The sequence below is a fragment of the Grammomys surdaster genome, unplaced genomic scaffold (assembly GCF_004785775.1).
Source record: "Grammomys surdaster isolate TR1022 unplaced genomic scaffold, NIH_TR_1.0 242, whole genome shotgun sequence".
In the NCBI taxonomy this organism is placed as follows: domain Eukaryota; kingdom Metazoa; phylum Chordata; class Mammalia; order Rodentia; family Muridae; genus Grammomys; species Grammomys surdaster.
The window spans coordinates 1,912,303-1,929,237 of NW_021604687.1; the positions used below are offsets into that span (position 1 = coordinate 1,912,303).

The 16,935-nt window shown below is 37.0% G+C and overlaps 1 protein-coding gene across 3 annotated transcripts in view; it reads right to left on the reverse strand.

The window, feature by feature from the left end:
* Folh1b (folate hydrolase 1B) overlaps positions 1-11,076 on the reverse strand; it is a 57,867-nt gene extending 46,791 nt beyond the window's left edge. For all 3 annotated transcript variants that reach the window (XM_028774694.1, XM_028774693.1, XM_028774692.1), the window contains exons 1-4: positions 10,956-11,076; positions 8,552-8,660; positions 7,139-7,325; positions 4,330-4,431 (exon numbers count right to left, since the gene is read on the reverse strand). In XM_028774694.1, the coding sequence (XP_028630527.1) occupies positions 4,330-4,431; positions 7,139-7,325; positions 8,552-8,660; positions 10,956-11,076 (519 nt within the window). The remainder of the gene's footprint in view (positions 1-4,329; positions 4,432-7,138; positions 7,326-8,551; positions 8,661-10,955) is intronic.
* Between the last annotated feature and the right edge of the window lie 5,859 nt (positions 11,077-16,935).

A 16,935-nucleotide genomic window follows, 5' to 3' on the forward strand; every position in this document is an offset into this window, starting at 1 on the left:
CAGCTTACTCACTATGGGAATATCAGAGTAATTCTAGAGTTGATATTATAATAAGGTATATCTTTCTTTGTGGGGCAAGTGAACCATGCCACCAAACAGAACTGTTAAGGTTGAAGCAGGTTCAAAACCCTGAGGAATCTCAGAATTGAGAATGGTAGGTGTGGAACCAGCTCCCTGACAGGCTCTACCTGTCCTGGAAAACATAACCATGATATCCATGAGAGGACCATAATTACCGTTCATGTAGCATAAAATCTGGGAGTTCTCCATGATAATGAGGGATCTAGATAGGCCCCTGGTGTTTAGTCATTGAGCTTCCCTTCCTAGCCATTCTTCCCCTGCAAAAGGTATTTAATCCGTGATTCATCTTGAGTAAGGCATATGCATTTACATCATCCATAAAATAAAACAGTTTGGTCAAACAAGGACACTCTCCTTCAAGGTTGGCTGGCCTGTCGGGGTACAGCAGAGAGGAGGAGAGCCTTTCTCATAAAGAGCCTTGCCTTAATCTCTTGGAGAAGGCCTTCTCTCTTTCGGCTCTTCACTTGGAAACAAACCAGATTCCACCTGGTCCTGGGCTGAGCCATCCCCTTCCTGCCTGGTGTGTAGGGAATGTATGGACCACCATTATCCTCTCTCTGAAGTCCAGAGCAGAGTCTGGGTGCATAGGAGTTTGAGAACCACCAAAGAACTCTCCCAGAATAACAAAGGCTTGACCCCTATCACAGACTGTATTCTGCCTCCCGTAAGTGGCTTCAGTGCTCTGGCATCTGCTATCCTAGTGGTGAGACATATGCTCAGCTTGATATACCTTGACTTTTAGTTACTCTGAGGCCAGGAGCTGCATGTCTCTGGATATATTGATACTTGTTACTAACAGCAGGGGGATTAGGTAAAGAATTTATTGACAGGACTCATTTTTCTCACCAAACAACCAGAAGACTTTCACTGGCCTGGTTGATTAAACAGGTCAAACAGAGAAACAGAGAGGAAGGAATGGAAGAAAATTAAGATGCTTTATACAGGAAAATATGCAAAGGCACATATACATTCATACATACATTTATATTTTACTCACAGCCTCATTTACATATTAACACATTCACATTATTCTTGGGCCCAACTACTTGTATCATACTCTCCACAAATACGCATACATGCTTACATATACACATATACCTACACACATACATATAGACAGACATATACATGTAGATGGCTGGATTGGATAGAGCCCCCAGGCCAAACCATCTAACCAACATTATTCCTTTCTCTGGCCTTTTTCTACTTTCTTAGACAAAAAGTTCTTTAGAAAACTACCTCAGAGATAAAATGTTACATAAAATGGGAGATACAGAAAGATGTTAATATTAAATACAAAGCAGTGTTTCATTTTAATATGTTCATTATAAGTTTAAAGCAACAGCTTTTATATGGCCTTGCATTATCATAGTGAATGCCTGTGGCTTTATCCTTAGAGCTAAATGTTTTCTTCTTGAACACAAATTTGTATCAAGTCTATTTCTCTTTCTAGTGCAATGAACACATTGTATTTCTTATTATGGAGTCTTTACTTATTATATGAGTAGTAGGCACATTATAGTCTTGATTCAAACATTATTATATCTTTCTAGCAAAGCAATTAAAATCATCACTTAAAATTTTTTCCTAAAATTATTTGAATCAAATCAGGAATTCTTCAGAATAATTAATTCACTTAAACAGCATTAATTCAAAAACGTTCATCTTTATGCTAATCCGAAAAAATTTGATCAATAGGGTGGGATAAAACCCAGAAGTTATTATATTAATTTAATAATAGTAGGAAAGCAATATCAGCTGCAAGAAGCAATCCTAAGATGAAGTCTCTTTGGTAACTTGCCATGGAGCTCACCCCTTGTAGACTATGCAAAAATAGTGGGCAACCTCCAGCAAGGTCATTTGCCAGCCTTAGCCTAACCTAAATGGCTCCTGAACATTTAATAAAGGATATCTTTGCATTTGTTTTGTGATTAGAAATTGATGATTGGATGTTGTTTGTGCTTAGTCTGGGGTCCACAGGGTAAGACTCAACAGTATGTGGGTTTCTTCACTGTCCACTCTGATATGAATTGTCTTATTTCTGAAGGGTTAAGAACTCCAAGGAGAGTCATAGGGAAGAAAGTATCTCTCTTCCATTTAAAAACTTAATTTTGTGGTATTGTATTATTTGCTTTAATGTTTACAGATGATTTGCTTGCTTGTATGTATATGAACCCATCACATGTGTGTTTGATACCTGAGAAAGACAGAGGAGGCCTTTGAATAACCTGTGACTGGAATTGCAGACATTTGTGAACCCAGTGTGATTTATGGGAGTTGACCCAGGGTCCTCTGGAAGAGCAGAGTGCGTTTAATCACCAAGTCAGCTTTCTAGTCCCTTTTCCACTTTTAAAGAAGGATTCTCTTAGCACCTCTCTCTTGAGGGCTTATTACCCACTACCACTCAAGGGAGAAAATAGGCCATAGTAAGTTCATCATATCAAACCATATAAAGGAATACACTAAAATACAGTTAACAATAACCATAGCACTTCCGTAATGGCCATAGAAAGAAGCAAAAGTACACACAGAATACACTAAAAGAATAAAATCTAGTAAAGAAAAAAACAATAATAAAGTACTAAAATATAAATGCAAGTATAAATATAAATAAAAGAATAAATATAATCGCTATTATAAATAGGAATATAAACATAAATATAAGTTTAACATAAATTAAAGGGACACATGAGAAATGGAAAAAGAAAGAAACAAAAGCCAGATTTTAAAAGGGAAAGCACATGACAAAGAGCAAGAGAAAAGAAAGATAAAAACATAAATACTAAAAATAAAAATAAAATTTGGGACAGTTCAGAACAAAGAGAGAGAGAAAAAAAAGAAGTCAATGATTTTTCTTTTAGCTAAGATACTTGAGTTAGATCAGAGAGGCCTCTTTTCTGATCCCTTTCTTCTCACCAAACTAGTTGGTGGTGTGTTTGGACTAAGGGATGCTTGGATGGACACAGATTCAATGGTGCATGGTGGAAGCACAGCTCCACACTATCACTCTGAGCAGAGCAAGAATGAGTATCTATTAAAACATGCCTTTTTACCTTAGCTTGGGACTCAAGTAATGAGGACAAGCAATTATGGACCCAAATCTCCAAAAGTATACATCAAAATAAATTCTCCATCTTTACAGTTGTTTACCTTAGATATCTTACTTTGACATAGTGATGAAAATTAACACACACACACACACACACACACACACACACACACACACACACACACAAAGAACAATAATTGCCTCAATGCTGTATGAAATTAAGAAGTGGCTTAAGGGATTTTTTGAACTAATGTCAATGCACTATACATCAATAGAGTTTTGATTACATAGAAGTGGGTGTTTTTAGACATTGCCCCTAGTTGAGTCAGGTGATCACAGATCCATCTACCAAATTTTTAACCCTAAATTGTTTCTGTCTAAAAAGAAATGTAGGGACAAAAATGAGAAAGGCTACCCTGTGCCTGGCCCAACTTGGGATATATCCCCATACGCACACACCAAATCCTGATACTATTACTGAGGCCATCTTGTACATGCAGATAGCAGCCTGCCAAGGCTATCTTCTGAAAGGCTCTACTACCAACTGACTGGGACAAATGCAGGTACTTTCAGCCAACTATTGGATTGAGGTCTGGGACAAATATGGAAGAGTGAAAGACTGAAGGAGCTGAGGGGACTACAACCCCATAGGAAGAACAGCAGTGTCAACTAATCAAGACCCCTCAAAGCTCCCAGGGACTAAGCCAATAACCAAGTAGCATACATGGGCTGGTTCATGGCCTCGGGAACATGTGTAACTGAGGGCTGCCTTATGGTCTCAGTGGGAAAGGATGGGCTTAATCCTGTGGAAACTTGATGTCCCTGGGAAGAGGAATGCTTGTGAGGGTGAGCAGGGGGAGGCGAATGATGTGAAGAACTCAGGGAGAGGGACAGGGAAGGGTGGCAACTTTTGGAATGTAAATAAATAAACCAGTTTAATAAAAGGAAAACTGGGTGTTTGTGAAAAGCCAATAAGTGTGTAGATTTGTACATCTTATTGCAGCATATCGTATTTCCAAAAGCACGATGGAAAAGTTAATACTTTTTTGTTACTAAGGAAGCCTAGTTTCATAAATGTGGAAATGGAATAGTTTTCAATTACATAGAAATCCCTCTTGTTACCTTTTAATTATTGCCTACATATATAAGGAAATGGGGCTTCAGCTTATCAGTTGTATTGTGCTGTGCTGCATTGTTACCTCTGGTGTCCCTTGTGGAGAGAAGGCACTATATGGCGGTACTACATCTGATATATTCTCATATCCTGGGGGTGGCAGTTCAGATAATGATGTTTTGAAAATCTAGAGAAACAAACAAAAGAAACAAGAGCAAATCAGTTAAAGTATATCACACGCAAGCAAGAAACGTGCATCCATGTCTCCAGTTATCATTTAGTAATTTCAAAATTCATATCAACACCTGATACTGTAAGCAATGTGGAGAGATGGAAAAATTTAGACCTTGTTCTGAGAATCCACATAGGTATAAATCTATAATCATCATCATTGCTGTCGTCGTCATAGTAGTCATCAAGAAATGATTATGTTCCATTTGTAAGTATATAAAAAGGAAGTTCAAACAGATGTGGCTTCCCCAAAGGAAGACAGCTGTATCATAAGGACAGGAGGAAATAATGACAGATTTTATAGAAAAACACACATCCTTGTCTGCTATAAACAACAAATACACAGGTGTTCCACAGTAGGCTAGAAGAGATTCAATCTCATGCTGGTGTTAGAAAACCTCACAAGCACCAGCTTCTATTTAAGGATAACATATCACCAGACATATTTTTAAGTCCTCAAATATATAACCTTACATAGTAAATGTTGCCACTTATAATATTGTTACAATAGCTATTTAGAGATCATACAAATATCAAATTTGTGTTAATAATTTTTATTTGAGAGGTCCATCATCAAAAGTATCTAGACACCCTGAACAACATTCATAGTTAAAACAATGAAAACCCTAACCAAAATATGTATCTGTGTATCTGTTTAAGTATTGTCCTTGAATTGGAAAAGCAAAGAATATTAAGAAACTTTCAAAGAATCAAACAAACAAAAACAGACATGCAATAGGAATTCTGAGAGATCACATTAAAATCTGCATTATAGGTCTGGATACTGAATATTCCTCAATGTCCTTGTGTTAACTGATTGGTTGTTTCAAGACAGCAGTATCAGGAGAAGGTGCAATCTCTATGAGATGCGGCCTTGTAGGTGATCTTTAAGTGAAGAGTATGAGCTTAAAGAACTCTGTTTTCAGCTTCATCCTCATTATTTGCTTTCATTGTGACATCATCAGCTTGTGCTACCACTCCCTTCTTTATTATGCACTGCCTCATTAGAGGTCCAATGCAATGGAACCCTTTGATTATGAACTGAGATCACCAAACCTTTAGCTAAAATAAAGTTTCATAAGTTAATTAACACAAATGATGAAGCTGACTAGACTACAAGAGTCCATTTTTTTCTCAGTTGGATGTATCAAAATAGAAATTCCTGTAAAAAGAACACAGAAATTAATATAATCTGACTATCCTTTGGGAACTGGAATCTTACAGAGGAGTACTGCATAAAGCTGGTCTTCAAAGAACAATATCTGTTAGAGTTAAAGATAAAATATAAATCAGTTATAAATCAGTTAAATAGGTTTCTTAATTCTGGGAATAGAGACAGACACTATCACAATTGAATAAAATAGTGATTAAAAATGAAAGCTGATAAAAAGAACACGTATTTTAAAAATATCTCAGTATTATGTCAATGAAAAATTACATTAGCTGTTTTAGTTCTTCCATACAGTAAATGTATCAGAACTAGATGATTTTCTTTGAATTTGAAATACTGAAAAGTGATGTCATGTTGAATATATAGTTTAACAAAAATATTTTTAAATTGTAAGAAATATATGATAATACATAAACATTGCATTAGACCCAAGCAATAAACGTGGACCTGAATGATCAAAATGCAAATAAGAGTGCATATATCTGAAATAAAAGCAATGCAAACATGCCACTTACAGAAAATGAGCACATGTTAAAAGAACCATCTCATAGTTAAATAATGATTGCACTAAAAAGGGAAACACAGCAAGAAGCAAGATATGTCCTAGAACTCTATGATTAAATTTAACATGATATCATATATAATATTTTTATATGTTCATTACAAAAAGACTGATCTATTATTAGTAAGAAAAGTTTAATAGCAATTTGAAAAGAAAGTCAAGTAAAAATGATATAACTTGTAGATAGCTTGGAAAATCCTATTTATAATATAAGGACCTCAGTTACAAAATAACTATTGGAGCCATTGTAGACTCTACTAGATATAATAAGTCGGCTGCAGAAATATACTGATAGAAATTAATGTTGTAGTTATACTTTATTGTTTTCATATTGAACATACATCTTGGTCTGACCAAACTCAGCTAACTGCCTTATAATGTCTTAGGCAAGTATGCACCTAGACTTATAATAAGAATTGTAAATTCTTGGCCTTAACTATATTATGTCTTCAAATTTCATTTTGCTTCCAGAGGTATAATATAAAGTCTTAGTAAAAGCCTATGCACACTGAGTGAAAAATATTCAGAGTGTCTAAGTTTTTGGCTAAGACCAATTGAAAATACAATCTTTTTAACCAATAAATCCTTGCTACTTGAAAACCCACATTAGGTCAATAAATATCCAGCTTAACTTTAAATCTAGTCTTTATGGTTTAAATCAGTGAAGAGTATCTGTTTAGAAACTGAAAATCCTAACCATATGTTACTCTTGAAATTCAGATATAATGCTCAAAAAACAAATAGTTACTATTGTGAATCACCCTTTTAAAAAAAATTCCCCAAATCACACTAAGTTTAAACACTCTAAAAAATAAACTGACATTGATAAAGACCTTTTAAAGGTTAATTGCAAATTTCAATAATACTGAATTTAATAAATACATGGAACTGATACAACTAAAGTAAAATCTTTCTTCTTTTTTTACTTACCTCATTTCCATCTTCATCAATTATTGAGATATAGTTGGGATGAGTCTTATTTGGGTAGGACAACAGAACATCATAATGGGACAACTCAACCAAATCCAGGCCAAATTCTTTCCACTGGGCATGAATTTGCTTTGCAAGCTCAAAGTTGTCTTGTGTTCCTGCCAAGTGTGGTGTCCGTGTGAAGTTGCTGGTGAAGGAAAATTGAAAATGTTTAAACATTACTGTTTAGTCTGTCTGCATTTTCAATAAGCACCATGAAAAACCTACTTTTGTAATGTCTATAATACACAGCTTAGTGAATTAAATACAAGATGTGAAGATGTTCCATGAAGAAGTTTAAGTCCAATGCCTCCTATTCAACAGAGCACTCCTGGAAGCAATAGCTTGCATAGATTTTTATATCTCTTGTAATTAATATAGGCATATATATGCATTCAAACAGATACATAACTTTATCCATATGTGAATATTTAAGCCTTTTATACCAAATCACTTTGTATTCATTAGGAAATTCTATTATTAGAGGGATTTCAAAAATTTTTGGCACATATGTTAATCTGATTTGTTGAAAACCTATAATGTGTTCTAGATGATTAGATATACTAATTCTACCTGTATTAACATATTTTATTTTTAAGTATAAATTTAACTTTGTGACTACATGTAAGTTTTATTTTCTTGCACTAATGAGGTTCAAACCAGGGTATTGCACATGCCCAGGAATAGAGTTCAGGCCTGGCATGTGCAAGGGCCAATACTTTTAAAATTTATTAATTTATCTCTTTTGCATTATACTCTTTCAATAAGAATAGAGTTAGTTTTTAAATTTTTCAATACATCTGCTTCCCAGGTTTATCCTTATTACTGCATATCACTAGCCTCATCTCATAGGCGAGAATAGAAGCCTTGTTTCATTAGTCACTCAAAGTTAGTTCCCTCATAATGAGCAGAGATGGAGCTCAAACTAAGTGCTGCGTGATTTTAAATCAGCTTTTTCGTATCTAAAACCTACTATCTTTCCTTAAAGGACGAGTCACCAATGTATGCCCCTTCATCCAAATCCGGCCATAATCTATTTTTGTACTCTCCACAGGCAAAGAACAGCTTAATAATTAAGTAGGTGAGGAAATAAGATGGGATTTGGTAATGCATCAACAAATAATAATCAAATTTCAGTGCTCATGAGTACAATTTTATCAGAACCTGCATAGGTATTTGTCACATCCTTCCTATGGCTTCTTTTATGTTGCAGGGCTAAAGTTAAATAGTTATGACAAGTGTTTGTTGGCTTGAAACAGCTGGTCCTGCAGGAAATGTTTTCTGAGTCCTACTCTGAAAGTTTTCTAAAGATATGATGTGAAAGCTGAAGGTGCAAGCCTCACTTTATGGAATATAATACAAGTATATTCTTACTATAAAAAGTTTTTGATGTTCTCAGCCTTCAGCTCATGCAAAAATGCCTTCTTCATGCCAGAATAGGAGACATTACTAGTAGCTTCATTGGAGGATTTTATAAACCACCCTGGAAAATATAAGCAAAAGTGTGAATGAAATATGAAATCATGTCAGGATCTTATTTTTATCAAGGACATAGTTAATCAATTATCTCTCATATTATCTGTGATTCTCATGATTTTTTTCTCCCTTGCTTTCTTTTACAGAGAAAAGAGCATATCTGTATTGCTTTTAATTAGAAAGCAAGTACAAAATATTTTAACCCAATTTCAATTATTTGTGTTGCTGTTGTTTCTAAGAAAAGTTTAATATGAAAATTCAATTATGTAGTGTTGTTACAATTATTCGAGATAAAATGCTGTGAAAAATGTAGTTTTTTTCTCCATTAGCTTCTTCTGCCAATAATCATTTGCTTCTCTATGGAGCTGAAACAGGCATTTAACAGAAATTCATAATGAATTAATTATGAGTACAGTGACTGGTGAGATTGCTCAAGCAATTAAGAGAATGTAATGTTCTTGCAAAAAGACCTGACTTTGATTATTAGCACCCATATTGCACAGTTCCCAACAAAACTCTATGAACACCTTCTCACACATCTACATATATACGTTCCCAAAGATATAACATACGAAGTTAATGTAAAATAAAGACAATCCTAATTGTTAATATATTCTAAATATATAAATTATATCAAAACATTAAAAACAACCTCTGACTTTCAGTTAGCTTTGAATTGGACATTAAGACAAAATACACTTACGTTTTGTTTCTTCTTAAAAATTGGCTTGAGACACTGAAGTTCTGAAAACTATAGTAAACTACAGTGTACTTCATAGTTCTGCAAGACATCCAATGCACAGAAAGCCACAGACAAGTTATAACCTGCTCCTTAGCCCCTGAACTCAGGAGGTGATTTTAATCTTAGAGGGAGAGAATATTTTTATAGAGTTTACAGAGTACCTGACCTGAGAATAAAAAGAACTATTCAGCCAACCCTCCTGGTGCTTTACCATTATTGATAACATATTCACAAACATATAAGCACATACAGTAGAGACATACGATTGGGCAAAAGGAAAATATTATTCCTGTGCATAGAACTAAAGGCCCTGGTGTTGACTGTGAGATTAGGGAAGAACATTCTACATCTGAAATAATCTACAAATGAAAAAGATAGAGGCCTGTGGTAGAGACAGAATACAAAGAAACTAACAAACTGAGTTATTGAACAGTGAAACCAAGAAATTAATAGAGTAACCAAGTACAAATGAGTTGCTTTTGGGATATGTATCTTTTTAATCCCTTGCTAACTTTTCCAAAACTCGATTCTCATTTCAACTTAAATTAATCTCATCGGGGATCACAACAACCATTGGTAATTACTGATATCTTTGTATTTAGTTTGAATGGAGTCTATGGCCCAAGGTTACACAATTGGTCCATAGCCTGTCTCTACAAATGACATAGAAGTAAGTCAGAATTCCAAGCAAAGATGAATGACTTGACGACAATTTAGACTGGCCTGTATACTAAAGTCCAGTAAGAAAGCTGTCCCTTATGAAAAAGACCCAAGTAGTTTGCTAGGAAAGCTCCTCATGCTGTATCATGTCGTAGTAAGTTTCTCATACTACTTTCATCATAAAGAAGGGGAAAACTAAGGTTGAAAGAGACTGGATAACTTTTTCACAGTAAATGAGAAATAAATGATACAGATTCTGAATTTGTAATTCAGCTAGCCTGTGTTACTGATGTCCAGTGCTGATGGTTTCTTACAGAGTTGGGTTAATCTGAGCTAAACTCAAGAAGCTCCTGTTAAGGATGTGTTCACCCAGTGCTGACAGTAACTCACGTTTCCCAGAATGTCTCTGCTATGTCCAAAGAAGAATATGAATAGAAAGTGACTCCTTTCACAGAGATGCCCTGAATGCGGCGGTATCCTTGAAATTGCCCCAGGTATGAGCTAGATGAACTCCCCACGCAGGCAAGAACCACGAAAGCCAAGCTTACTGGTTGATTTGGATCAGCAGCCACTAGGAATCTGTACTGAGAAGTGTGGTGTCCTGCAGGGTTCCAGTGGGTCAGACCTAATTCCAGTTACTGTTCCAGGTTTTTCTCTACTTCGTTTTGCTTGGTTTGTAATCTGACTTTAATTCACTCCACAGATAATTTATTCCTAACTCAATCCTGCACAGACCCCAGGAAATCTCTGCTTAACTCAGAAACAGCAGGCCCCTTCCTCCGTGCAAATCACTGCGTCCCAGGGAGACCCTTGAAACCTCTCCAGCAGACCGAGTGGCTGCAGAGTGCAGAAGGGAACGAACAGAGAGAGTATGCGGTTTGCCACGCAAATGGACCATACCAAAGAGGAAGCCAATGACGAAGATTCCGGAGAAAACTAGCACCAGTGTCACAGCACGGAGCCAGCGCTGGCAGCGTCCCAGGACCTCCGCGGAGTCTCTGTCCTGCAGTGCATTCCACATCTCTGGCAACTTTGGTCTTCCTCAGCAGCTCTCCTGTACTGTAGCTTTACAGGAGAGATCCTGCAGGCTAAAATTTCCTCCCACTCCTATTCCCCTGAGAAATAAGTCTCTCCTAAGAGTTTCTCCGCCCCCAAATTCTGGTGTACTCTGAACCAATTGTAGTTAGGCTAAGGATAACTGCCTGCTAAAAAGATAATCTGGCTTCTTTGGACTGACACTTAACAGTTTCTCTTTGAAACTTTACTGACGGGCAAAATAGAGAGATAAACAAGAATATCAGACAGCAAAGATAACTTGCCAAAGAGTGCAGCCTGTTCTCAGAAAAGTATTGTGGAGTCATTATCCTTGCTTAATGATCCATATTAACTGCAATAAACTTTGTTTGAGGAGTGTGAGAAACTTAGTTCTGAAGAGCCAATACTTAAACACAGGAGTGAACACTTTCCCTTCCCTGACAGTTTCTCTTATTGTTAATCCTGTGCTTAAGTCTCTGTTATCTTCTTGATGAATTCCAACTGTCCTTTTTTTTTTTGCCATCTGAAATACATTAGGAGATTAAACTGTGACCTGAAAATCCTCTTTCTTTTCTTAGTGTAAGAGTAAAAGATTCAGATCGAAATACTGAATAAAGAAAATATGTTACCTTAATTGCACATCTTTTTTTTTTTTTTTTTTTTTTTTTTTTTGTTTTTTTCGAGACAGGGTTTCTCTGTGTAGTTCTGGCTGTCCTGGAACTCACTCTGTAGACCAGGCTGGCCTCGAACTCAGAAATCCACCTGCCTCTGCCTCCCAAGTGCTGGGATTAAAGGCGTGCGCCACCACCGCTGGGCTTTAATTGCACATCTTTTTGAGAACTTCTTTTGAGTGTTTTGGATAAGAGACAGGTTCTGCAAATATCTGGCCAAGACCCTGAACACCAATAACAAAAAACTGAATTAATGAAATGACTTACATTTGCAGCAGAAACAAAAGACAGCTCAATGCAGCCATCTATAGCAGCCTGAGGCGTTCCTCAATCATTATGAAGCTAGATTCTGGTAAGACTGGACCATTGGCTTTTACAGAGAAAAGACTGTCAAAATATGTTAATAAAAGGCAGAATTCAGATTTATTAAAGGAATTTTCTAATTTAGAGTTTTAAGCACCAGGTTTAAGAGAATGGAGAATTTCTAAAACATGGTAACATTTACCTCAGCATGGGTGCGGTCTTTCTCATCGACTTGTAATTTTTTATTTCAATGCAATATATGCCATTTTAGGTGCATTTTGCAGCTATACTCTTCAGAGTGTTGCTAGAAAACATAAATGACATAAGAGCATATTTTCTGTAGTGCAGCAGACAGGGTTGATGATAAAGTCAAAGTACAGATCAGTGGGATACAGGAAGTTAGAATATATTCTCTGTAAACAAAACCAATTGTTTTGTTCCTGTGATTCCCAGATGATAAGTGTTTAAACCTTAGTCTGGGTCCTTGAAACTCAGTAACAAATAGCTACAAACTTCTATATGAAAGAAGTATCATCTTTATTGACAGAAATCTTCACTGCAAACATGAATTGTACGGGAATCCTTGCTTCTCAGCTGGTAAGAGTCATGATTAGGTTGCAGGATGAGGTGTTTTTCTCCCTCTGAAGAGGAACTTTGGAACACTTGCCTCCCTCCCTCCCCCCATGGGACAGGATAATTAACATTCCTTAGTCAGAGGACACTTGCTGGATTAACATTCAAGGAAGGGAGGGAGAAGCTGATTAACATTCCTCAGACCACAAGGAAGGGAACCCACCAGTGGGTGGAGAAGGCCAAGGGAGGTCCTTGCCACCTCATTTCCCCAAAGACCAATCAGCTTAGAAGTCACACTGTTCTGCCAATCATATTGTGCCTAATCACTGAGTCTCTAGTCTTAACTGTATAAAAACTGATCAAAATGGGCTGCCTGGGGTTCTTTGGCATAGGTCGGCCCGAATGCATTGGATTATTAAAATTCCTCTTGCTTTTTGCATTGATTTACGTCTCGTCTCTTCACTCAGTGGGTCTCCAGTAAACTAAGCCTCCCCAAGAGTCTTACACCTCATGAACAGATAAAGCACCAAGTCCTTTATTCGTATGAGTTCAGCTGCTTCTTTTATCTAGTCCGAAATCTAGTCTTATCATCAAGAACCAAATGATGGCACGGGCATACACCTGTCAAAATCTGTATTGGCTCAAATTTTACTGAGATTTTTCTGACTGTTGAGATTTTAATGTTACTTAGGAAACACTAGTTAACCCCTTCTGTGCCTGTTTTAAATTGACTCAATGAAAATAAAAGGAGGGCAATTTTATTAGCTAGTCAGCATTGGAGTGATTGTAAATCTACTCTTATTCTTTAATTGAAATGATCTAAAATTCTTTTTGAATCAGAAGCACACTCTTACTACATAGGTGTGACTGGCCAAAAACTCAGAGAGACCCACCTGCTTGTTCTGCCACATCTGCCTATAAAAGGATTTTTCATCAATAAACCTCGGAATTGGACTGGTAACAGGACTCAGAAAACTTAAAGTCATAACGTCTCACTATTGTCAGATTGATTCTCCAAAACTTCTTCACTGTCTTTTTAATCTCTCAACTTAGACTGTGTTAGTGCTTTCCGGTCAACCATAGAATGAGTCTGAATTCTGGAACAACGCACAAAGACTCTCTACACTTTGTGCCCTTTCCAACAGTTCTTCTACTAACTGCCATGTATTTGTATGCTAATTCTTTACTTTAGAACACGTGATTCAGCCATAGAAATGGAATAATAATAATAGGTTCTGTCATGTTCTGGTATAAGAAAGGTTAGCACAAAATTCTGAATCCTTGGATAGACATCATAATGTACCCTCCTCTTTCAACACAAGGGTATTAAAAGCTACCATCTATTTCTTGAAGTTTTTTTCAAATTCAGCTTCACACACATATTCAGCAGTTGCCTTTGTTTAAAACTAATAAATCATATTGTATTCACTAAGTTTGAATAAAATGATTGTCTTAAGTAAAGAAATATATCCCAAACAACAAAATGAGATAGATGCACTATACAGAGAGTATTCTTTCGCAAATACAAAGAGGTGTTATCAGTTGAAATGAAATATAAGTTATATAACTATTTTACCCATATTAGTTAGGCCAAAGTATTATCCTTATCTGTGGAGTACAGTTCTTAGGGAAAGGGGAAAACCAACTCATCTTGTCTTATCCTTAGCTTTCAGTAAAGAAACCTTGTTTTTTGAAAACACTTTAACTTAATAAAAAAATGCTTCTTTTCCAGAAATGCATGGACTTTATTTTGATTTGAGATTCAAAAACTGGGACATGAAGTCCTGAGTACAGGACCATAGAGTTACGCAGTTATTACTGGTGGAAGAAGATGCTAGCAGGACATTCAGATGCTATGAACATAGTCTATTCTAGATGGTTGCAGAGCCCAGGCACTGAGGCTGAAGCCAGTGGCCATCAGTGTTGCCAGCTGGTGCTGATGATATCTAGTATTCATGACTTAGCATGGTAATCATGATAACCTGTAAATCAACAAGGAAAATAAGGAGTCTGGTTCATTGTCAAAGAGATAGGCATGTCCTTCTCCTTCTAGAATATTCTGACAAAGGCTAGTGCTCACGACTCATCTAGCCCAGGCATATACCTTATGAATTTACTTGGATGGTGGTAATTTTCTCTGTGTATTGATCTTTGATCTGGTCTATTTCTAGTTTACAACCTTCCACCCATTCCCCACATTACAGAAGTGATTTCACTCAAGGCATTGGATGAAAGTTTGATCCATACTACCCTTCAACATAGGCCAGCTTGAGCATTAATGAATTCATGGAGGGCTGCTCGTAGTGAGTAGAACTCATCAAGGACACGGGAGCTCATGGAATCTGGTAGCTGGACGTAGGAGCAGGGCCTAGACTAAGACTGTCTATACCATCACAGGCTTTTCAACCTCAAGGATGATGATGAGGGTGTTGATTACCAAGTTTATTAAATCCAGCTTGGCATGCTTAGCTCGGTTGTTACGGCCACAATTTAAGAAGTTGAGGAGCATTATCACTTATATCTGAAGCACCAGGGGGATGGAGTTGAGCACTGTAACAGACACAAAAAAGAAGGCAGGGACTTGCTGCACTTCAATGTTCAGCTGAGACTCACTAGCCTTGAACACCATGCTGTGCAGCACACTCTCAGCCATGCTCTCCTTTTATAATGGTTCATATTGTTTATGTGCTTTCTGTGCCTGTTTCTTGTCAAATACAGGTGTAGGTCAGTTATGAGCTTCTACTTTTAGGGCCAGACTCCAAGGTACTGTGGCCCCCATATCCATCTTGGTCCTAAGTTTGTTAGACATTCTGCTGCCATGTCCTCAGCTGTATATTTCCTGGCAGTAATCTTTGTAGATGTCCCTAGTTCAACCACAAGAGTCCCCTACTTCAGTCCAATAGTTAGTTGTAAATATCTGCTTCTGTTTCAGTCAGTTGCTTGTTTGACTTCTCAGCAGAAAGCCATGCTAGGCTCCTCTCTGTAAGCACACCAAAGCATCAGTAAGCAAAGTGTCAGACCTTAGAGCATCCTCTTGGGATGGATCCCAAGTTGGGCTTGTCACTGAACCTCCTTTTCCTCAGCGTTTTCTCCATTTTTGTCCCTACAGTTCTTTTAGACGGGAACAATACTAGGTCAGAGTTTTTGACAGTGAAATGGGGTTTCCATCTCTACCTGATACACTGTGCTTCCACCGGAGGTGGATTCTATGAGTTCGCTCTCCCACTGTTGGGTCCCCCAACTCCCAACCCCCAAGGTTGTATATTTCCATTAATTTTGCTTCATTAATTCAGGGCTTCTCTCCTGTTTTTGAAACCCCAGTATCTGATTATATTCCTGTTTTCCTCTCCTCCTACCTTTTCCTTCCCAGGTCTCTCTCTCCTTCTGCCTCCTATGATTGCTTTCTTCTCCCTGCGAAGTAGGATTGAAGCATCCTCACTTGAGCCCTTCTTGTTAACCTACTTGAGTTCTGTGGATTGTATCATGGATATATTGTAATTTTTTGGTTAATATCTATTTATTAGTGTGTACCTACCATGCATATCCTTTTGAGTTACCTTAATTGGGATAATATTTTCTAGTTCTGTCCATTTGCCCGCAGAACTTATGATAACCTTGTTCTTAAGAAATGAAGAATAGTCCATTGTGTAAGTGTACCACATTTTCTGTATCTGCTTTTTTGTTGTGGGTTCATCTAGGTTGTTTCCAGCTTCTGGCTATCACAATTAAGGCTGCTGTGAGCATAATGGAGTACATGTCCCTGTGGTATTGTGGAGCACAATTTGGGTATATGCTCATGATTAGAATAGCTGAGTCTTCAAGTAGATCTATTTCTAATTTTCAGAGTAACTTCCAGATTAATTTCTAAAGTGGTTATATCAGTTTGCAATCTCACCAGCAGTAGAGGAGTGTTCCTCTAACTCCACATCTTTGCCAACATGCGCTGTCATTTGAGATTTTGGTCTTAGCCATTCTGATTGGTGTAAGGTGGGATCTCAGGATATTTTGATTTGCATTCCCCTGATCAATAAAGACTTTGAACATTTCTTTAAGTGCTTCTAGGCCATTCGAGCTTCTTCTGCTGTGAATTCTCTGTTCAGGTCTATATACGATTTTGTGATAGGGTTGTTTGGTTTTTTGGAGGTTAGCTTCTTGAGTTGTTTATATTCTGGATATTAGACCTCTATCAGATGTAGAGTTAGTGAAGATTTTCCTAATTTGTAGTCTGATGATTTGGCCTACTGTTTATGTCCTTTGAATTACAGAATCTTTTCAGATTCATGAGATTCTATTTATCA